Source organism: Ursus americanus, chromosome 8 (genome assembly GCF_024610735.1).
Source record: "Ursus americanus isolate L20-20 chromosome 8, mUrsAme1.1.p, whole genome shotgun sequence".
In the NCBI taxonomy this organism is placed as follows: Eukaryota; Metazoa; Chordata; class Mammalia; order Carnivora; family Ursidae; genus Ursus; species Ursus americanus.
In genome coordinates, this window is record NC_142134.1 from 41,787,440 (window position 1) to 41,809,835 (window position 22,396).

The 22,396-nt window shown below is 43.0% G+C and overlaps 1 protein-coding gene across 3 annotated transcripts in view; it reads left to right on the forward strand.

Moving 5' to 3' along the window:
• KDR (kinase insert domain receptor) overlaps positions 1–5,343 on the forward strand; it is a 43,205-nt gene extending 37,862 nt beyond the window's left edge. For 2 of the 3 annotated variants that reach the window (XM_045815862.2, XM_045815861.2), the window contains 3 exons: positions 1,268–1,367; positions 1,869–1,954; positions 3,669–5,343. In XM_045815862.2, coding sequence (XP_045671818.2) covers positions 1,268–1,367; positions 1,869–1,954; positions 3,669–3,891 — 409 coding nt within the window. In that variant the 3' untranslated portion in view covers positions 3,892–5,343. Of the gene's footprint in view, positions 1–1,267; positions 1,368–1,868; positions 1,955–3,083; positions 3,603–3,668 lie in introns of those variants that run through there. The other variant, XM_087864132.1, reaches the window with a different exon arrangement.
• The last annotated feature ends 17,053 nt before the right edge of the window (positions 5,344–22,396 follow it).

Genomic DNA, 22,396 nt, shown 5'->3' on the forward strand with positions numbered 1-22,396 from the left:
TCCTGAGTAAGGATGTCACTGGTGAACCTCATTCTCTCCTCTGTGTAAGGGGAGGAACCAGCGTCCTGGTTTCAGAGGAGGCGGACTTGATTTCCATTCTCCTCCTTTGGCTCAAGTGTGTTCTCACTCCACTTGGTCACAGAAAACACAGGAATATATAACACGTCCAGAAGCCTGCCTATGGGGGGAAGTATGCTGGGCTAAGAGTGGAGAGTGAATTTGCTGTCCCTTGCTGTGAAAAGGACTTCCCTTCTTTCCACTTGGGCTGTTTGTGCTTTTAACAGAATCAGACTCCCCCAAAGCCACATGGCAGGGAAGGAGCACCCCCAGGAAACAAGTGGTATGTTGTCTGACAAGTCCTATTCTTTGAAGTCCTGAAGGAAACTGGTACCCTTTGGAATTCAAAGGAGGAAAAAAAGCTTTGGCTGATAGAGCATCATTCTTTTTAAGAACACTTGCCACCCACCTCATTCATCCTCCAGATATCTCTGTCTCTGTGAATTGCTGACACATTTTGAAGACTGGGCAATAGAGGCATAGAAATATTCCTGTCTTTCCCAAGTTTGTATAGTCAGTGGTAGACGTCGAAGTAGATGAAACATCTCATGATTCTCTTGAACCACTGCCTTTTCCCAAGACCAGCAATTCGGTGGGCTGAAAATAGGGGATTGTGAGACTCACTCCCACCCCCCCCCCCCACCACTAAGCCTCTATTACATGCAGAAGGTGGAGGTCGTCTCTAGATCCTGCTGGGTTCAGTGTCCTGTAACCCAGGTGAGATCCAGTGAGATCTGCAGGTGTTTCCCCTGCCCTTCTTTCACTGAATGGTTGCTCCATGGGCATTATCTAGAGAAATTTTTCTGGAGGTGGCTGGAAAGATGTGTAATGCTCCGTAATATGTTGAGAGCCCAGTGGAGGAATCTCAGGCAATCAGGAAACCATGCAGAAAGCGGTCGATCACTTAGTTTGCCGTTGTTGTCTTTAGTCCAGCCCTGGCCCTCAGAAGTAGGATTCAAAGGAACAGGAGCTCATCTAGGCCCCTCGCTTAGATTATACTTTTAAATAGGCCCTCACAGGAAATGAAGCCTTCACTGTGTGCTTGCAGAGAAAGATTTTTGTTTTGTTTTGTTTTGTTTTTCTTTTTCGAAAGGAGGTTTTGAAGGTTGCTATTAAACTTGTGGTTGAAGGATAATGAACTTAGGTATCACTTTTGGTCTTTGCAGCCAAATATACCACCACCCAAATATAAATATTGGTTTTTTTGCAGCCAGTATCTGCAGAACAGTAAGCGAAAGAGCCGGCCTGTGAGTGTAAAAACATTTGAAGATATCCCGTTGGAAGAACCAGAAGTAAAAGTAATCCCAGATGTAAGTACATCTTTTAAAAATAGTCTTAAAAATAACACGAAGGGTGAAACATTAGCTAGATAAATATTAGCCTAAGCATTAGAGCCTTGGAGCCTCATTATAAAGGTATGTATTGTGGGGTCACTATGGAGATGGAATTATCAGCTCCCCTCCCCCCCATTGGTTTTACTATAAGGACAGCCCCTAGTCCAAGGTTCTAGATAATCTAGCTTCATGCCCAATTCCACTCAACTGTAACTAGTATCATTGTGAAAAGAGGGATGGCAGCAGGTCTCAGCTGCTGCTTCCTGAATTCTTCTTTTCTTCTGGGCCTGAGTTTACTACTAGGAAGCAGTTATTTCTCCTTGTAGCTGATACAGTTTCTGGCTATGATATCTTTACCGCCCTCTGGGGAACGCTGGAGCATATTGACTGATAAGTGGGTTAAGAAATTGGTTTAATTAAGTAGTTGCTCAGTGTGCACACTCAATCAACTGTGCCATCTCCTTGTCTCTTAAAAAGGACAACCAGACGGACAGTGGTATGGTCCTGGCATCAGAAGAGCTGAAAACCTTGGAAGACAGAACCAAATTAGCTCCATCTTTTAGGTAAGGCTCAGCCAAATAGAAAAGACAAATCTCAACAGGAATTTCTGGAAGGAACTCAGGACTTTCAGTGTAGATGCAGTTTTCCCTTTGTGTCTTTGTTGGTTAGGCAAATTTGCATCAACCGAACTAATAAAGAACTGCAGCTAATCAAACAAATAAATGACGTGGCACGTCTGAAATAGAATCTGAAATTAGGGGATTTGGTCAGTTTGTATGGTACTGGCTAAATAACAAAGGTCATTGGATATAATCCCTCAAATTGAGATGATCAAAATCTTTGTGGACTCTGAAGAATTTTCAAACCTGTCCATAAATGAGCGCATCTGTCTTCAGAAGTATGATGCATAAATAAGCCAATATCTATTTGTTTGAGATACTTAATAATTGTTGGCTGAATTATTTGTCTTATTATTATTATTGGCTTAATTATGGGAAAAATATTAAATTTGGTTTTGAATATGATTTCCCCCATGTGGTTCTGTAGGAATTTGTAGCTGTTTTGGATAGATGTACCTACTTTCAACCTAACATATAAATGAAAATCTCTATAAAAATAGTAAGATAAAGAGCAGTTACTTATTTGCTAGTGAGCTCACTTTAGGTGAGAATTGAGAAGACTTTGATGTACTTATAACCTAACCATTGTGTAAAATGGGAACACCCTTGGGTTATTGAGGGATGTTCATGTAAAGAAAAAGAAAATTAAAGCGAGTCATCGTACAATTTTATTGTTTGCTTTTAGGCCCAAGGTGAGAAATTTTTAGAGCCAATTATATGTTTCATTCACTGATTTAAAATATATTTATTCAGCGGTGGCTATGTGCCAGGTACCATGCCATTGTTTGAGACACTTAACTCATTTTCTTGAGGTTGGATTGAAAGAAAAATTGCAATTCTGGTCATTTGAAATAACTTTTAAACCATAAATGGAAGTAGAGTTAATGAAATCCTTTTTGTAGTTTTTAACACCAGTAATTTGGTAAAACATGTATTAAGGGGAAAAACCCACACCTCAGAATGGCTTGAGAAAAATGTAAATCCGAAGTTTTAGATCAACACAGCCTACACTTTTAGGCTTTCACATGATTATGGTCTGTCATGATTCTACGCCATTGAAAATATTCCCTAGTTGCTGCTGAGTGATCCGGGCCCTCAGTCCTTCCAAAGAATGTGGTTTTGATGAGTAAAAAGCAGTTTTTGACAGACTGGCTTGATTGCACACACACGCTTCAACTTACTCAAGTTTAAAGTTGCTCAAGAACTTTATTAACATCGTGCACATGCCTTGGAATCCCTGATCAACCCGTGAGGAAAGCAAAGTGGACTCTCAGAACGTCCCAATTTCCTTTCACATCGTCAAAGAGTCCCCTTGGCTCCTATCATTGTATACAAACCTGTCAATCTTCAATGCCGTAAAAATGCTCCGTTGGTTGGAGCCTTTGCATAACTCAGGAGAACTGCCTTTCATCTCATCACGGGCTTGAAAGACTTGGACCTGAATAAGAGGACTTATCTGAAACTACCAGCTCATGCTAGTACCTGAAAATAGACATTGTCTGAGTAAACCTGATACGTTCATTAACAAGTGGGAGAGATAGGGGCTGGTGTCTCCAGGGAGATTACAGCCCACATGGGGTCGGGAACAGGGTGAGGGTAAGAGGGGAAAGAACTGCCTTCTCTCCATCAACTCATTTGGTTGCCATTTCTTCCACAGTGGACTGATGCCCAGCAAAAGCAAGGAGTCTGTGGCATCCGAAGGCTCTAACCACACGAGTGGCTACCAGTCTGGGTATCACTCCGATGACACGGACACCACTGTGTACTCCAGCGAGGAGGCCGAACTGTTAAAGCTGATGGAGATTGGACCACAAGCTGGCAGCGCAGCCCAGATTCTCCAGCCTGACTCTGGGCCCACATTGAGCTCTCCTCCTGTTTAAAAGGAGGCACCCACGTCCCCCACTCCTGGAAATCACATGAGAGGTGCTGCTCAGATTTTCAAGTGTCGTTCTTTCCATCACTAGGAAGTAGCCACATTTGATTTTCATTTCAAAAAAAGGACCTCAGACTGCAGGGAGCCAGTCCCCTAGGCATTTCCTGAGAAGATGTTTGTGACTCAAGAATGTGTTTGTGTTTTCTCCCGGTGTTGACCTTCTGTTTATGCATTTAGAAAGCACGTATGATGCCCCTTACTGTGGGTCTCCCCATGGGCTTTAAGAAAAGAAGTTCAAGAAGTGGCCGATTCCTCCATGAAGTGGCAGCACCTGGGGAGCTGACCCGTCTCTGTAAAAGCAGAAGATAAGCCAGGCAATGCAAGTGCTTTAGGTGTTGAAGATGGGAAAGACCTTTAGGGCTGAGCCATCCAAGAAGCTTTGTTTGGGATCGGGTCCTGAGCCAAGTCTTACGTGTGGGGTTTGGATTGACGGAAAGGAAGACGTTGGCTGGCTTTGAGAGCGTACTGGGGTCTGCAGATGCATTGTGTCGGCTCTGGTGGAGGTGGGCACGGGGTCCGTGAGGAAATGTAAAGGCTTCAGATGAGGTTACTGGTTTTAGAAGGTTGCGTGCTCTTCCTAGTTGGGCTAAATGAGAGCTCCTTGGGCTGTTTCCAACTCCTAATGAGAGTTCCTTCCGGACTCTTACGTGTCTCCTGGCCGAGCCCCAGGAAGGAAATGATGCAGCTCTGGCTCCTTGTCTCCCAGGCTGATCCTTTACTCAGAACACCATAAAGAGAGGACGTTCAGACGGAGGCTCCCTGTCGTGTCGAAGAGTTCTGTGTAAACCAGCTTCTGGTTTCTTCTGGATGAATACCCACATATCTGTCCTGATGTGATATATGTCTGAGCCTGAATGCAGTAGGTTCCGCATCAAGCTGTGGGGTCAAAGCTTCAGGAAGGATTTTACTCTTTTGTTCCTTCTCCCCTCCCTGAACCTTCGCCCTCTTTCCACCCCAGTCAGTATTTTAGTAATTTGGCCTCTACACGCTAGTAAAAGCTGATTTGGTTTGTTCACTCTCTGAATGACTATTAGCCAGATTTCAAAATTATTTTATAGCCAAAGTTTTAACAACATCTATTGTATTATTTAGACTTTTAACATGTAAAGCTATTTCTACTGGTTTCTGCCCTTGTTCTTTCCTTTTTAAAAAAGAAAATGTATTTTTCGTTTGGTACCATAGTGTGAGATGCTGGGAACCATGACTGTAAAACATGCTATGGCACATATATTTATAGTCTGTTTATGTAGAAACAAATGTAATATATTAAAACCTTATATTATATATGATGAACTTTGTACTATTCACATTTTATACCAGTATTATGTAGCATAACAAAGGCCATAATGCTTTCAGCAATTGACGCCATTTTATTAAAAAAAAAATTGAAAAACTTAAATGAGTCTCTTTGCAAGGTTGCATTTCTGTTCTTACCATTTCTCTCACTCCTAAGGTGGAGGAGGGGGAATCAGACGTAATTGCCACATGGTTTTTCATTTTTAATCGTTTCCTTACTCTTCTTATAAGGGGGGTTTTCATCAAGTAGTTTATACTTTTTAAACCAATAAATGTATGCTTAGTAAAAAAAAAACCACAACGGTCTAATATTATCACGACTATTTTGAGGGCAAGTACTTCTGACTTGAGGTAGAGTTGCTTCCACTTTTTGTTACACAAATAATTCATGCACATGTGAACTCTCATCATATTCTGAGCACTTTTGAGATTCTTAAAACATGGACTGAGAGATACAAGTACTCTAACAGTATCCGTGGCTCTCCAGGAAACCCTGTGCCTGTTACTACCGCCAACTACGAAAATCAGAGGGTGAGAGATCCCCAGCCAGGTGGCCAGACCCAGGCACTGCAGGGAAATGTGGAGCATACTTCCAGTTTTCAATGCTGACTATACTTACAGGCTCGGAACATCAGACCCCACGTTGCCATCTTGAGTGATTACTTTTACCTGGATACAGTGATTACTAAAAGTCCCTGGCACCTGTGAGTGGCCTTACTCTTTGTGGTATTTTTTTATACAGTGTTGCAATATTTGTATAGTCCCATAGACCTATCATTTCTAAAAGATATTTTTTTTTTGTTTCTTTATTTTAGAGGTCATGAGCAGGGGGAGGGGCAGACGGAGAGGGAGAGAGAGAATCTCCGTGCTGAGTGTGGAGCCCGAAATAGGGTTTGATCCCACGACCCCAAGATCATGACCTGAGCCAAAAATCAAGAGTCACATGCTCAACCAACTAAGCCACCCCAGCACCCCTCATATCATTTTTGATGGCTTCTGGGTTTTTAAATCTTAGTGCAGAAGGTCTTCTCAGTTCTGAAATAAGTTCTAAATGTTCTTCTATTACACTTAAATCCAGTCCGCATGTATTTTTGTATATGGAGGGAGGTAGAAATCTGCCTTTGTTTTCTTCAATTAGTTGTTGATCACAGCAGTGCTCTTGAGTCAATATACCTCTTTGCCTCCATGGTTGGGGAAATATGCATTGTACCATTTTCAAACCCTTTTATCTCACTGAGACATGCTGTACAATTTTATGACGGGGAAAAGGGTAGCCATGGGCGTGTGTGATTCCTGGGGCAGCGCTTACAGATGTGAGCTGTTGGCCAGGATTAGTGGGTTCGGGTCTCTGACAGACGTAGTTACACTATCTGTCAGACCTGACCTCGTCTTTTCCTGTTATGACGGTGGCATCCAGCAAATGAATGGAAGAAGAGTCTAGGTGGTTCAAGATGGAGACACCCTGATAGAAAAACAGAATTTTCTTCAGTTTAGGAAAAAGAGATTTTGTTTCTCGTAAGCGGCCCCTGGCAGTGTCTCCAATGCTGGGAATTTGGATTCAGCTGAAACTTCACACTTTATAAAGAAATGCTTTCAGCACCTCAGGCAGGATGGTTAGGAGGTGAGGTTTGGCTCTCTCCTTCCTCTCTTTTCTGTCTTCCATGCTCCTTGTTCTTAGCTCCTTTTCTCTCTTCATTTGCCCTTGAATTGAAGAGAACTTTTGTGGCTTTTGAAAGTGCTTCCTGCATGGTCTCATTTTCAGAGCTTTAATTGGAGACATTTGGTGTATTTTGGGTGTGACTACCCCCTCCCCTTGGCTCCCGGCCTCCCTCCTTCTGTCCGTTTACTTGCTTTGTTTGTCTGCCTCCTTTCAAACTCCTCTGGCCCTTCACCTTCCATTTCTCTCTTTCCGCTAACCTTCCTCTGTCCTGCACCCTCCAGCCCCGTCCCCTGCAGCCTTTCTCCCCCATCATCATAGGACAGAGAGAGCTGTGGGGGATTTGAGCTCATTACCCCACTAAGCTTTCCCATCAAGGCACATTCCTTTGTCCTCTTCAATGAAAGAAAAGTAGAAAAGTAAAAAATCTCAAACTCACAACTTTGTAGTTAACACTATTTTCCTATATCCCCCTAGCATGTCTTTCTTTCTACCTCTCACTCACACGTTAACCTCCAAGATGACAAAATGTAGGCAAACCCAGGAGGCTAAAGCCTTTGAGAGACTGGCTTTTCATATACACTTTTGCACATTTGCATATTCTTTCCTTGTAGGGGCAGTAGGCATATCATGTCTATGCTTTTTTGGGTATGTAGTGAGCACAGCTCAAAGGGGGCTCTAATCCATTCTAATCTAATCTTAGACATAAGTGAAAATCTGGGCAGTCTTCTTGAAAGCAGTTTTTTTTTTTTTTTAAGTAGGCTCCATACCCAGTGTGGCGCCAAATGCGGGACTCGAACTCACGACCCTGAGATCAAGACCTGAGTTGAGATCAAGAGTCAGATGCTTAACTGACTAAGCTACCTAGGTGCCCTGAAAGCAGTTTTAAGTCCAGTTTTTTGGGATAAATTACAGAATGCTCTTAGGTGATAAAGAAATTAAAAAGGTAAAATAAAGTCATTTACTCTGATTTTGATGAGAATGGAGAGAAGTGAGGAATCTAGGAAGAGCAACCCAGAGAGGAATTCAACAGCCAAGTTGGCCTGAAGCTCTGGAGCTAAAGTAGTAGAACATACCAGCCGCAGCTGAGATCTGCTCGGAGGCAGGGGCTCTGAGAAAAGAAAGTAGTCTAATGATGACTATGGATAAGGCAACCTATTACAGCTAACTGTGATTGATATCAAGCAAATGTTAGTGAGAAGACATCAAAGTGCACCTTAGATTTTATTTTCTTTACAACACTATGTACGACCTATATGTGTCATCTTGACACCTGTAAAAACAACATTAAATTCAGTAGTTTCATTCCAGTGTTTTTTTTTTTATTAATAATGATTTTTTTATTATATTATGTTAGTCACCATACAGTACATCCCCGGTTTTCGATGTAAGGCTCGATGATTCATTAGTTGTGTATAACACCCAGTGCACCATGCAATATGTGCCCTCCTTACTACCCATCACCGGTCTATCCCATTCCCCCACCCCCCTCCCCTCTGTAGCCCTCAGTTTGTTTCTCTTAGTCCATAGTCTCTCATGTTTCATTCCCCCTTCTGATTACCCCCCCTTTCTTTATCCCTTTCTTCCCCTACTGATCATTCTAGTTCTTATGTTCCATAGATGAGAGAAATCATATGATAGTTGTCTTTCTCTGCTTGACTTATTTCACTAAGCATTATCTCCTTCAGTGCCGTCCATGTTGTAGCAAATGTTGAGAACTCATTCTTTCTGATTGCTGAGTAATATTCCATTGTATATATGGACCACAACTTCTTAATCCAGTCATCTGTTGCAGGGCATCTCGGCTCCTTCCACGATTTAGCTATTGTGGACATTGCTGCTATGAACATTGGGGTGCATATGGCCCTTCTCTTCACTACGTCTGTATCTTTGGGGTAAACACCCAGTAGTGCAATGGCTGGATCATAGGGTAGCTCAATTTTTAACTTTTTAAGGGACCTCCACACGGTTTTCCAGAGTGGCTGTACCAACTTGCATTCCCACCAACAATGTAGGAGGGATCCCCTTTCTCCACATCCTCTCCAACAATTGTTGTTTCTTGCCTTGTCTATTTTTGCCATTCTAACTGGCGGAAGGTGGTATCTCAGTGTGGTTTTGATTTGAATTTCCTTGATGGCTAATGATTTTGAACATTTTTTCATGTGTCTGTTAGCCATTTGTATGTCTTCATTGGAAAAGTGTCTGTTCATATCTTCTGCCCATTTTTTGATTTGTTTATTTGTTTCTCGTGTATTGAGTTTGAGAAGTTCTTTGTAGATCTTGGATACCAGTCCTTTATCTGTAGTGTCATTTGCAAATATATTCTCCCATTCCGTGGGCTGCCTCTTAGTTTTTCTGACTGTTTCCTTGGCTGTGCAGAAACTTTTAATCTTGATGAAGTCCCATAAATTCATTTTATCTTTTGTTTCTCTTGCCTTTGGGGATGTGTCATGAAAAAGGTTGCTTTGGCCGATGTCGTAGAGGTTGTTGCCTATGTTCTCCTCTAGAATTTTGATGGATTCCTGTCTCACATTGAGGTCTTTCATCCATTTGGAGTTTATTTTTGTGTATGGTGTGAGATAGTGGTCAAGTTTCATTCTTTTGCATGTAGCTGTCCAATTTTCCCAGCACCATTTATTGAAGAGACTGTCTTTTTCCCACCGGATATTTTTTCCTGCTTTATCAAATATTAGTTGCCCAAAGAGCCGAGGGTCCATTTCTGGGCTCTCTATTCTGTTCCATTGGTCTATGTGTCTGTTTTTGTGCCAGTACCATGCTGTCTTTGTGATCACAGCTTTGTAGTACAGCTCGAAATCTGGCATTGTGATGCCCCCAGCTTTGTTTTTCCTTTTCAACAGTTCCTTGGAGATTCGGGGTCTTTTCTGGTTCCATACAAATTTAAGGACTGTTTGTTCCAGTTCTTTGAAAAATGTCCTCGGTATTTTGATCGGGATAGCATTGAAAGTGTAGATTGCTCTGGGTAGCATGGACATTTTAACTATGTTAATTCTTCCAATCCATGAGCATGGAATATCTTTCCATCTTTTTATGTCTTCCTCAATGTCTTTTAAGAGTGATTTATAGTTTCTAGAATAAAGGTCCTTTACGTCTCTGGTTAAGTTAATTCCAAGGTAACGTATGGTTTTTGGTGCTATTGTAAATGGGATGGATTCCCTGATTTCTCTTTCTTCGTTCTCGTTATTCGTGTACAGAAATGCAACTGATTTCTGAGCATTGATTTTGTATCCCGCCACGTTACTGAATTGCTCTATAACTTCTAATAGTTTGGGAGTGGCTTCTTTTGGGTTTTCCATATAGAGTATCATGTCATCTGCAAAGAGAGACATTTTGACTTCTTCTTTGCCGATTTGAATACCTTTGATCCCTTTTTGTTGTCTGATTGCTGTTGCAAGGACTTCTAGTACTATGTTGAATAATAGTGGCGAGAGTGGGCATCCTTGTCGTGTTCCTGATCTTAAGGGAAAGGCTTCCAGCTTTTCCCCATTGAGAATAATATTTGCTGTAGGCTTTTCATAGATGGCTTTTATGAGATTGAGAAATGTACCCTCTATTCCTACACTCTGAAGGGTTTTAATCAGGAAAGGATGCTGTATTTTGTCAAATGCTTTTTCGGCATCGATTGAGAGGATCATATGGTTCTTGAGTCTTTTCTTGTTGATATGATGTATCACGCTGATTGATTTGCGAATATTGAACCACGCTTGCATCCCAGGTATGAATCCCACTTGATCGTGGTGGATAATCCTTTTAATGAACTGTTGGATTCTATTAGCCAGGATCTTGTTGAGGATTTTGGCGTCCATATTCATTAGGGAAATCGGTCTGTAATTCTCCTTTTTGAGGGGGTCTTTGCCTGGTTTGGGGATCAAGGTAATATTGGCCTCATAGAATGAGTTTGGTAGCTTTCCTTCTGTTTCTATTTTTTGAAATAGCTTTAGGAGAATAGGTATTATTTCTTCTTTGAATGTTTGGTAGAATTCCCCAGGAAAACCGTCCGGGCCTGGAGTTTTGTTATTTGGAAGGTTGTTTATCACTGACTCAATTTCTTCATAATTAATTGGCCTGTTTAAGGAATCAATTTCTTCCTTTTTCAATCTTGGTAGTTTATAGGTTTCCAGGAAGGATTCCATCTCTTCCAGATTGCTTAGTTTATTGGCATATAGCTGTTGATAAAAATTTCTAATAATCCTTCCAATTTCAATGGTGTTCGTCGTGACCTCTCCTTTTTCATTCATAATTTTAATAATCTGGGTCCTTTCTCTTTTCTTTTGGATAAGTCTTGCCAGTGGTCTGTCAATTTTATTGATTCTCTCCAAGAACCAGCTTCTAGTCCTGTTGATCTGCTCTACTGTACTTCTGGTTTCTGCTTGATTGATTTCAGCTTTAATTTTGGTCAGCTGCTTCCTTGTGCGTGGATTAGGCCTGTCCCTCTGTTGCTGTTCCAGCTTCTTGAGGTGAGAATATAAAAACTGCATTTTAGATTTTTCTATTCTTTTGAGTGAGGCTTGGATGGCTATGTATTTCCCCCTTAGGACTGCCTTTGCAGTATCCCATAGGTTTTGGACTGTTGTATTTTCATTCTCATTGGTCTCCATAAATTGTTTAATTTGATTTTTGATTTCCTGGTTTATCGAGTCATTCCTGAGCAGGATGGCTCTTAGTCTCCAAGTGTTTGAGTTTCTTCCAAATTTTTCCTTGTGGTTGAGTTCCAATTTCAGAGCGTTGTGGTCTGAGAATATGCAGGGGATAATTTCAATCTTTTGGTATCGGCTGAGACCTGTTTTGTGTCCCAGAACATGGTCTATTCTTGAAAATGTTCCATGGGCATTAGAATAGAATGAGTATTCTTTGGTTCTGGGGTGTAGTGTTCTATATATATCTAAGAGGTCCAACTCGTCGAGTATGGCATTCAAAGCCTTTGATTCTTTGCTTAGTTTTTGCCAGGGTGTTCTGTCTATTTCTGAGAGTGGAGTGTTGAGGTCCCCTACTATTAATGTATTTTTATCTATATGTCTCTTTATTCTGGTTAAGAGTTGGCTTGTGTATCTTGCTGCTCCCCTGTTGGGGGCATATATATTTATAATTGTCATATCCACTTGTTGAATACTTCCTTTAAGAATAATATAGTGCCCTTCTGCATCTCTAACTATAGTCTGTAGTTTAAAATCCAATTTATCTGATATGAGAATTGCTACCCCAGCTTTCTTTTGAGGTCCATTTGCGTGAAAGATGGTACTCCATCCCCTTACTCTCAGTCTGAATGCATCTTTGGGTTCGAAATGAGTGTCTTGTAGACAGCAAATGGATGGGTCATTTCTTTTTATCCAATCTGCAACCCTGTGGCGTTTGAAACCAGAATTTAAACCATTAATGTTCAGGCTGAGTACTGAGAGATATGCTTTTAATTCTGCCATGTTGTCAGTAAAGTCTTTGTTTGTATTGGCTGTGACTTTCTGTTTTGTATCACTCTTGGGGCCTTTTTACTTTTATAGAACCCCCCGTAATACCTCCTGTAGGGCTGGTTTCGTGGTTACGAAATTAGCTAGTGACTGTCGATTCTGAAATGTCTTTATTTCTCCATCAATTCTGAATGACAGCCTTGCTGGATAAAGGATCCTTGGCTGCATGTTTTTCTCTGAAAGAGCTTTAAAAATGCTCCCCCAACCCTTTCTCTCATTCCAGGTCTGTGTAGACAGGTCTGATGTAATTCTGATGCCTTTGCCTTGGTACGTGAGAAATTTCTTTGCCCTGGCCGCTTTCAATACTGTATCCTTGGATCTCATATTTGCGAGTTGCACTATGACGTGACATGGTGTAGGTCTGTCATGGTTGAGCTTGGGAGGGGTCCTCTCTGCCTCTTGGACACGAATGTTTGTTTCCCTTGCTAGATTAGGGAAGTTTTCAGCTACAATTTGTTCAAATATCTCTTCTAGACCTCTGTTTTTCTCCACCCCCTCGGGGATGCCGATGATTCTAACATTGGATCGTTTCGTTGAGTCAGTAATCTCCTGTAGCCAACATTCGTGGGCGTGGATTTTTTTAAGACCATCTTCTATTTTTATTTTTTCCTCTATTAACCCATCCTCCAATTCACTAACCCTTTCCTCGCTTCCGTGACCCTGGCCGTCAGAGCCTCTAGTTTTGCCTGCATTTGGCTCATAGAATTTTTAATTTCTGTCAAATTCGCTCTCATTTCCGCCCTTAGGGATTCTATATTCTCAGTAATATTTTCCTGAATACTTTTTTCAAGTCTACTCATTATCTTGACCATTGTTACTCTGAATTCCATTTCTGATAATTTGGTTACATCCATATCCGTTACTTCTGTGGCAGAGGCCACTGACTCACTGTCTTTTCTTTGCTGGGGGGGGGGGGGCTTCTCCTTCTTGTCATTCTGATGAAGAGAGGTTGCGGGGTTTCCAGAGCCCAAAATTATTGACTGGGTCCCAGGCCGTGCCCCTTGTTTTATAGGGATCTTAGAGATATGGGCTTCTTCTTTAAAGATTTTATTTATTTACTTATCTGAGAGAGGGAGACAGACAGTCAGCAAGAACGAAACAGAAGCAGGGGAGTGGGAGAGGAAGAAGCAGGCTCCCAGCGGAGGAGCCCGATGAGGGACTCCTTTCCGGAACGCCAGGATCACGCCCTAAGCCGAAGACAGGCGCTCAACGACGGCGCCACCCAGGCGCCTCGGGTTGTGGGCTTCTTGATTTTTCAGCCTGCCTTCTGTGTTCTGGGGGAGGGGCCTGCCGCGCCGATACTCAGGCAACCCTGTTTGGGTAGAGTCTCCGTGTCCCCTGCGAGGGAGGATGGGGATGGGCACTCTCTGAGCCGGTATTTCCAGGCTTTTGTTCTCTGGCGGCTTTCCCTGGCGGTTTGCTGTGCCTCTTCTGAGGGTCAGAGCAGCAGAGGCTGCATTGTCGCAGAACAGAGGGATTGCGGCCCGTTCTCCACTGATGTTCTGGCCACTTTAACTCTGTTACCGTCGGTGCTGCTCAACCCTGCAGCGTCCCGGGATGTGCGCACCAACTCGGCGTCCCTGCCCTCACTTCCAGGGCCGGCGCGTCTCTGTCCTTTGTGTTTCTAATGCCGCCAGCCGCCCCGCGCGCGCTCCCGGGTCTCCTGGTCTCAGTCTATGCCCGGTGAGCACACCTCGATTCCGGAGTTTCGTGAGAAGCCTGGTGGCGCGCGCACCCGGTTCAGGGTCTCAGTCTGCTGTTTCGCGGGTGCCGACCGCGAGCCCGCCCGCTCCCCCGTGCAGGTGGCCCGCCAGCCGCCCCGCGCGCGCTCCGGGAGCTCCCGGTCTCAGTCTGGATCCCGTGAGCACACCGGGATTCCGGTGTTCCGAGAGATGCCTGGCGGCGCGCGCGTTCACGGCTCACCGGTCTCAGTCCGCTCTCTCGCGGGTGCCCTCTGTGTGTCCGCCCGCTCCCCCGTGCAGGTGGCTACCGCTTCCCGGCGCCCAAACGCGGCGGCTCCCTCCCCCTTCCGTTTATCTTCCGATATCCGTGCACGGTTTACAGCTCCCCTCTTGGTACCTCAATACTCAGCGCTGGAGATGTTCATTTGTAGAGATCCAGATGCATCATCCTGCGTCTCAGGCTGATTCCGTGGTTATTTAGGCTGGTCTGGTACCTATCCAGCTCGACTCAGGGGACCGGCTGAAAAAGGGGTCCCCTACTCCTCCGCCATCTTAACTCCTCCCCCCCACCATTCCAGTGTTTTTGTTTAGAAATAAAAGCATGAAACTCTGTGCTTTAATTTTTTATTTCAGCTTCGCTGGTTTATTCCAAGGACTTTAGAACCTATGATATGATCGGTGTACTCACCAATAACAATCGTACTTACCAACAGCAACGACGGTGTACCCTCATACCTGAATTGTTGAAGCTCCACTTTGGGATATATTGCAGTAGAAAGAGGGCAGGGAATAAGAAAACTGGACTTTGATCCAGTTTTTTCTATTCTTTGCTGTTTGTCCTCTCCCTTCTTCAGGAAGTGACATTTAGGGAGAATAACTTAAGGAACGTCGGTTGGGTTCTTCAGTGTTAAAGGTACTCTCACTGCCTGACTGAGTCCGCATGCAACTCACGGGATGTGGGGCATGAAATGACTCATCAAGAGCCCTCTGAGCTACTGTTACTGGCTGCTGTGCATGGGGCATCTCTTAGGCTGAAATGCCTTATGCTGACGAAGGAAGATTGAAAACATTCCATTCATTGCCACAAGGAGAACAGGAATGGAAATGAAAACCCAGATGCAAAGTATGGAATTCAGGCTAGATATAAGGTGAGCAACAACATCTCACCTTCATCCCCCTCATTGACAGAAAACTGGCAGACAATATCCTGAAGCACACGTGGGAGGAAAGCAAGGCCTTCCATAGAAATCAGATACCAAGATTCAGCCCTTGCTACAAAACTTTTAAAGCAAGTAATATTTTATTTATTTTTGTTTATATTTAACTGTACTTATAAAAAACTTACAATGTGCCAGATACTCTTTTTAAAAGTTTATTAATATTAATTCATGTAATTAATAAGGAAGAATGATGTAGGCATCACAAGGTAGACCAGCTGGCAAGCCAAACTAGGATACATAAAAAGATCCTCACTGATGGTTTCAACGAGTGTCTGGTAGGCATTTATGATGTGCTGGTCACCTTAGCAGGCAGTGGTCCTAACTATTCCCTTAGCTACATGGGTTAAGAGCTATCAACGAAAACATAGAAGGAACTCCAATCTTTTTCCAGAGCTCTCTGTATATCCTTAAGATCTCACCTTAAATTGATTCATAGTTCCTATTATCGGCTCATTGTTCATTCAGTCATTCTTGAATGGAGATCTGAGTTCAAAAACCCTTGCAGGTATTGTAATACATAGATTCCACCATGGGGGGACTTAACCTGACTTTATAGTCAGGATGCTCATTAGAAAAACCACTTAAGAAGCCATCTCACAGAGGGTTGAAGAAATTAGGCTTATATTTGTCTGGTTCACCTCACGTTGCAAAATTTGCATTTGGCTTGTATAGCAAGATGAGATTCTGATAGTGCTCCAGAATTCCAAGTTGGCGGGCATGGTATGGCAACACAGAAAAAACCTTTGGTTTAATCGTAAGTAACGCTGTGTACTACTGTTCTGCATTTTAAACTTTTCCAGGGGATGAAAATCCAAAGTACAGAAAGAATAAATTCCACCATTGTTATTAGTTTTACTAGAAATTCTTCAGTAGGGATTATTTTATGTAATTACTTCTTCGGTATTCAAAATATTATCAGGTACCATGCAACATTTCATCAGTACATCTGTTTCACAGATCAAAGTGTACTCCTGTGTAAACTACCCTGAAAATCTTTTAAGTAGCCTGTGCTTGAAGTCGATAGAAGTGAACTTTCTTTTATTCTATCATCATGAATAGATCATGGTATGTTGCTGTGCCTTTTCCCCCTCTCTCCTGTGTAGTATGGTTGGCAAATTGCCTTGAGGGTCTGTCATGAAGAGAGAAAAAAAGATCCCCATTCTTCTCTTATCACCCTTATTCATCAGTGAATTTCAGTGTTCTGCCCAGCTTTCGTTCTTGAAGTCATTTGTACCTGAGGAGAGTTGTTCCTTCTTTGAGGAGCAAGACACAAGGATGCCATGCCAGAAACCATTCCTGAGTCAGGTCTTACAGAATTAGTAATGTAAACTTGAAGTACCAGTGGGTATTAATTTTGGATGACGTATCTTAGAGCAAGTTTAATCATGACAGAATAGAATTTTAAATAAATATATATGATGGATTTAACTTTAGCTCTGTTTCTCTATCTCATGGTGATAGATGTTTCAAGTAGCTGTGCAGTCACTCAGACCTGAGTAGCTGGAAGAGCAGAGAACTAACCTTGATCATCTACCATATGCCAGGCATTGAGCTATGCCCTCCTCAGATATTATCTCATGGAATCCTTGCCATGGACCCTTGTGTTAGGTGCCATTATCACCATGTCACAATTAAAAGATCAGCAGTTAAGATTTGAAGCCCCAGCAGGTAAGGTGATACCAGGATTAAATCCAGGCTACTTACACGTTGGGCACATATTCATATTTGAGATAGGAACCGGGATGGAATCTTCTGTCTTGATGGAAGGTAGTGAGCTGATTCATCCTCTGATAAATCAACTAACCAAATGAAAGGTACATAGTGAGGTGGCCTGGTTCCTATAAGTGTCTTAGTTAGTATGTGTTGGCTCCAATAGTCCCATCTTTCAGGCAGGTTTATCTATAAGATAAATCCACTAGACAATGATTACACAGAAAAGCCTAGTGTTACAATAACCATCTAACTGCCAGTGGAAAGACAGTGTATTATTTACTAACCGTATGGTCTTGAGTGAGAACTTAACCTCCTCAGTCTTGCTTTCCTCATCTGGATGAGAATTAAAAGAGATATGTGTGCAAAGCACCTACCATACTACCTGACAGGTGGAAAGCATTCAGTAAAGGTTAGTCATTATTATTTTCTGATGATGATGCTGGTGATAGGTAAGTTAGACAGATTTATAACTTGTTGAATGACATTTCTTGAAGATTTTTAATTTACCATCGACAAATAGGATGGGTCCAATGGAACGTACTCATCTACCTGGTGCTTTAAACTTGCATAAGGACTCTCATAGCATGAGGAACGAATTGCTGGTTGACATGTACCTGGGAAGACTGCAATGTGATAGAGTGTGGATTCAGAAAGACCTCACTGGTCAGAATTCAAAGGCTGAGTCAAATAAATCAATTTGATTGTTCTGCACAATTTTGAGATGAGGCACCATGGCTGAGCAACAGCTTTAAATTGGTTAATAAATGTCAGTTTGCCAAAACCAGTTAGACAATGACCAATTTGCTAAAAATCAGTTTGCCCAATGATTAACTCATCAAGTTAAATTCACCAAGAAATGCAAATTTTTAAATATTATTTATAAAGTTTACAAAAATTTGTATTGAAGATTTGTATGGATGATTTCTTTGAAGTTGTAACAGACTGGTTTTTACTCGGTCTTCACAGCCAAATTTTATAGGATGCTCAATTTTTCAGAAGTTGATGGACATAGGCTTAAATTTCCCACGAATATATTTGTTTCCAAGGATTCATTCATATTCATCAATTTCAGCACAAGATTATATTATATATTGCCATTAATGTGAAAATTCTGTGAAGGGATCCAAGCTAATCACATCAATATGAAATGATGAATTTTTCTTTCCAATTGCTAAAAATGCTAAATTGAGGCTTATATGCCAGTTGAGGCATTGTTGAAATGACATTCAAAAGGAACCAGAAGAACTCAAAAGTGTCTGGCACAATTCCATTGTATTAAGGATGTTAGCTCCATCAAGACAGACATTTTTGTCTCTTTGGTTCACTGCTTTATCTCCAGTGCCTACAACAGTGCCTGACAATAGTAGGCTCACATAAATAGGAATGCAAGGATAAAATCAGTCAGTTGGTAAATGGAATTTCAGCCAATTGGCCCTCAGCAAATTGATTTTTGGCGTTTTGGCTTGCTCTACTAGGCACTAGCAGGGGCAAAAAAATGTAGGGGTTTTTGTTGACTGTGTTTTCAAGGTATGTTGGGGTTTCCAGAGAGGTGAGGAAAATTTTAAGCTGGGTAACTAGGTAAACATGCAGATACCAAAGAGGGGAATTGTCTCGCTGTCTCCAAGCTGCTCAGACCCACTTGAATTCTGACGCTCCATTCTTGTAACCACATTTAAGAGGTAACTTGACAAGTGGTAACGTACCCAGAGGAAGGTTACCAGGATAATCTTACATAAAGAATGGCTGTGGAAATAGTTAGATTGGAGAAGATTTAAGGAATATGCAAAGGCTCTCTTTTAGTATATGAAGGGGCTTCCATGGAAAGTACTCTGACTTTCCTTTGTCTTCCGAAAGGGCAAATTCAATCAATGGACAGAAACCATGAGAGTGGCAGACCCTGGGTTATCTGATTCCCAATCACATGCCATTTCCTTTGTGCCTCATGGATTCTCCCTTCCCTGGAGTAAGTAGAGAGTGTTCTGTGCTATAGGGTTGTTGGAGAGGGATTAAGAAGTTGTAAGGAAGGGCGCCCTGGTGGCTCAGTTGTTAAGCGTCTGCCTTCGGCTCAGGTCATGATCCCAGCGTTCTGGGATCGAGCCCCACATCGGGCTCCCTGCTCAGCGGGAAGCCTGCTTCTCCCTCTCCCACTCCCCCTGCTTGTGTTCCTTCTCTTGCTGCCTTTCTCTCTGTCAAATAAATAAAATCTTAAAAAAAAAAAAAAAGAAGTTGTAAGGAGTTAAGGAATCAGAGCACCAGTTGCCTCCAACTTCCCTTTCAGCCCAGCACATCAGAGACCAAGAAGCTACACTCTGGAGTAATACAGTCTAAGTTTCCTCATTCATAAGGTAGAGATAGTAACACTGCATATCTTATAAGGTTACTGTAAGGACTGAATAAAGTAATGCGTGTAAAGCACTTAGTTCAGTGCCTGGCACATAATAAGCACTGGACGAATGCCTCACCTATTATTCTGAATCAATGAAAAGGAATATACTATAGCTACCTTTCTTTTTTGAAGGGGTAATAACCAATGTTTCAGTCTCAAATGGTTAAGGTAGACACTTCTAAGAGCTCACTAAGTTCTTCTGAGGGCAGGGAAGTTATTTTTTGCTTTCGAAATAGCTGCTTCCACAGATGACGCCCAAATATATACACAACACTTTAGTGTTTGCCGTGGACTCCAGACTTCTGCTTTGTTCAGTGGTCTGGGCGGGATGGAGACAGGAAGAGGCACTGAGACACAGTGGCCGAGGAGCTGCAGTCCAGGCTGGGTTAAGCAGGGAAGTGGCCCCCGTGAGTCACAGGCTGGGAAGCTCCAGCAGGGCCCCTCTGGCTCCTGGGCTCCTCACACTGGGAGACATTTCCTGCTCTTTGCACTCCCCACACCCCCTCCCCCAAGAGTTCCTTAAGACAAGGTCTTTAACTGGATTGTTGTAAGCCCAGGGAAGGAGTGTTGTTAGTGTCTGCCAAGGCTGGGAATCTCCCAAGCCTTGAGAAAATTGTGTGTCAGGCCAGTTGGTTCTCTCGCCGGGGCCTACCTTGCCATCTTGGCCAAAGGAAGATGGTCGTATTGTTTCCTCAGGGGTTGGAGGGGCTTAGCTAGCTTGTGAGTTAAAAAGCCCAGTGTTGCTACCAAAATAGTTCTTCCATGGCAGCCCTGGAAAGGACAAAGTTTTCACTTTGACTTTGGGTTAGGTACCCCATAATCCGTTGGGATTTACACACTCAAGCTCCACATTGCATGAAGGTCAACATAGGAAGCCCATGTCACCTGGGGAGAGGAACTAATGTGGATCATCTCTGTCCAGACTCAGCCTGTGACAGGTTTATGGATGGGGGAAGGCTCTGGCCTCCCCGCTGGTTCAGGTTGGAACCCTGCTCAGTTCCCTTTTTGGGCCTGCAGATGGATTAGGCCCCAGACTTTCCTGGGGTCATTTGGAAACTGCACAGGACCTCTAACATATGGCCCTGATAAGAATCTCTCTCTCAGAGATAAGGAGCTGTTTAAGGGAATCTGAGGAAGCCTGGGGGTTTGTTTCCATCACGCTGGACAATGTAAAGTGTAATCCCTACACAGATGTAATTAGCTGTTAAGCATATTAAGTAGCGAGGAAGAGGTGCTTTTCTGGTTCACAAATTCATGCGAGACCACACTAGGGGAACTGAGAGCGCGTATCTTTTCCTGCCAGATCGTTAGTATCACAACTTGCTGATAGACCAAGAGACTGAGCTTATGGTAGCTGCAGCAACCAGAAGACTCCGCAGGACCTGGGGGAGCTGCAGCCATGAACAACCCAAGCCCATGGGCCTCTTGTTTCTCTAATCTTGGGAGGGTCAGAGAGTCCTCTTTGGGGGAGGCTTCGAATAAGTCAGATCAAGGCTCACTACGGAGCCGGCTCACTTAGTGTTTCCTGCTAACGCGGGGTTTGGCACTATGGTCAGGTTGCCAGGTGGTCTTGGGGAAGGCTGAGCCCCACTCCCCACCCCCCAGAACTGCCAGCTGGATGAAGCTGCAGTCTGTCAGACGGAAGTCTCGCTTGTGGCCAAGGAGCTACTAAATGGCCCTCACTGTGTGCACCAATGGCACCTCCATGGCACCTCCATTGATTCAATAAAAACGGTAACAGCAACACTACTAGTGGACCCTGACTAAGAGCCTGCTCTGTGCTAGGCAGAGTACTCAGCAGTTATGGGTCTACTGTCGGGTGTCTTTCTCATAACAACCCTATGAGTTAGGTAGTAATATCATCACCAATTTATAGGTGAGGAAACTGAGGTTTAAGCAGGTTAACTTATTTGTACAAAGTTGTACTGTTAGTAAGTAGTGGATACAGGTTTTAATCCCAGAAGCTGATTCAGAGCTAAAATTTATAACAAATACATTAAGGCTTATTAGAAACCTCTCTCCACAAGGCTTGTGGAAAAATCTGCCATTTCTCAGACTCCAGTTGGTATCAAGATCAACCCAAAATAAAATGTATTAGAAAAATATGTTGGTAGAGTGTATCGTAATACTCTCTTCTCTATCTCCTCTTTGTCTGCCTGGTCTAGTCTGATCTTTGGAAATTCATTTGGCACTTTTCTGTCATAGTTGACTTTATGTTGTTTAGGAACTTTCTGAAATGATGAAAGAACCAAGTGATCCGTGAAAAGCAATTGTAATCATGTCCTTTGAGTGTCTTCAAATTTTAGAGAGACAGGGTTTTCTAGGCAAATAACAAACAGGGTGGGATGCTGGGGCGATCACTACAAGTTAAAATTTGGGATTAATAAGCAAATCTAGAGACAGCGTCTTTCCTTTGAAATGGCCAGCTATCTCTTTGGAGTTCGTGTGCCTGGAGAGGATAAGATGCTCAAGGGTGGTGGTTGGCATGCTACCTTTTTCGGAGTTGACATTCTCTTTCTCTTCCAGCCTCCTCTATGCATCTTCCAATCAGAAACCGCTGAACACTAAAGATGTCTGAGCTGAGAATCCGATTTGCATTCACTGCAGGGGCAGACTACGATGTGACTGCTGAGTGACGCAAGGGCTCTCTTTGTGATGCTGGCTGGATCTTTGATCCACTGACCTGTGATGGGAAATCCCTAGGGACGGAATCACTCTAAGAAGAAGCTTTTATGATTTCTCTGAAAGGACAGAAGATTTTCCCACCAGGCACTTAATTAAAAGTTGGTCTCAGGCTACTACTGACCTCCGCCGCAAGCCGCTGGCGTTCTTAGTCACGGTCCTGCCCGGGCCCTGCGCTGTAAAGCACCGAGTCCCCGCAAGGGCACACTATGATGGCCCCGAGCATTTAGCGCACTGGGTAACAGAGTATGTCCAGTAGACTTGGGATGGCAAGGAAGTAAGTGGCTTTGTGGACAGCAAGAACCAGGTGGGCCTGGAGTAGAGTGCCCAGGTCAG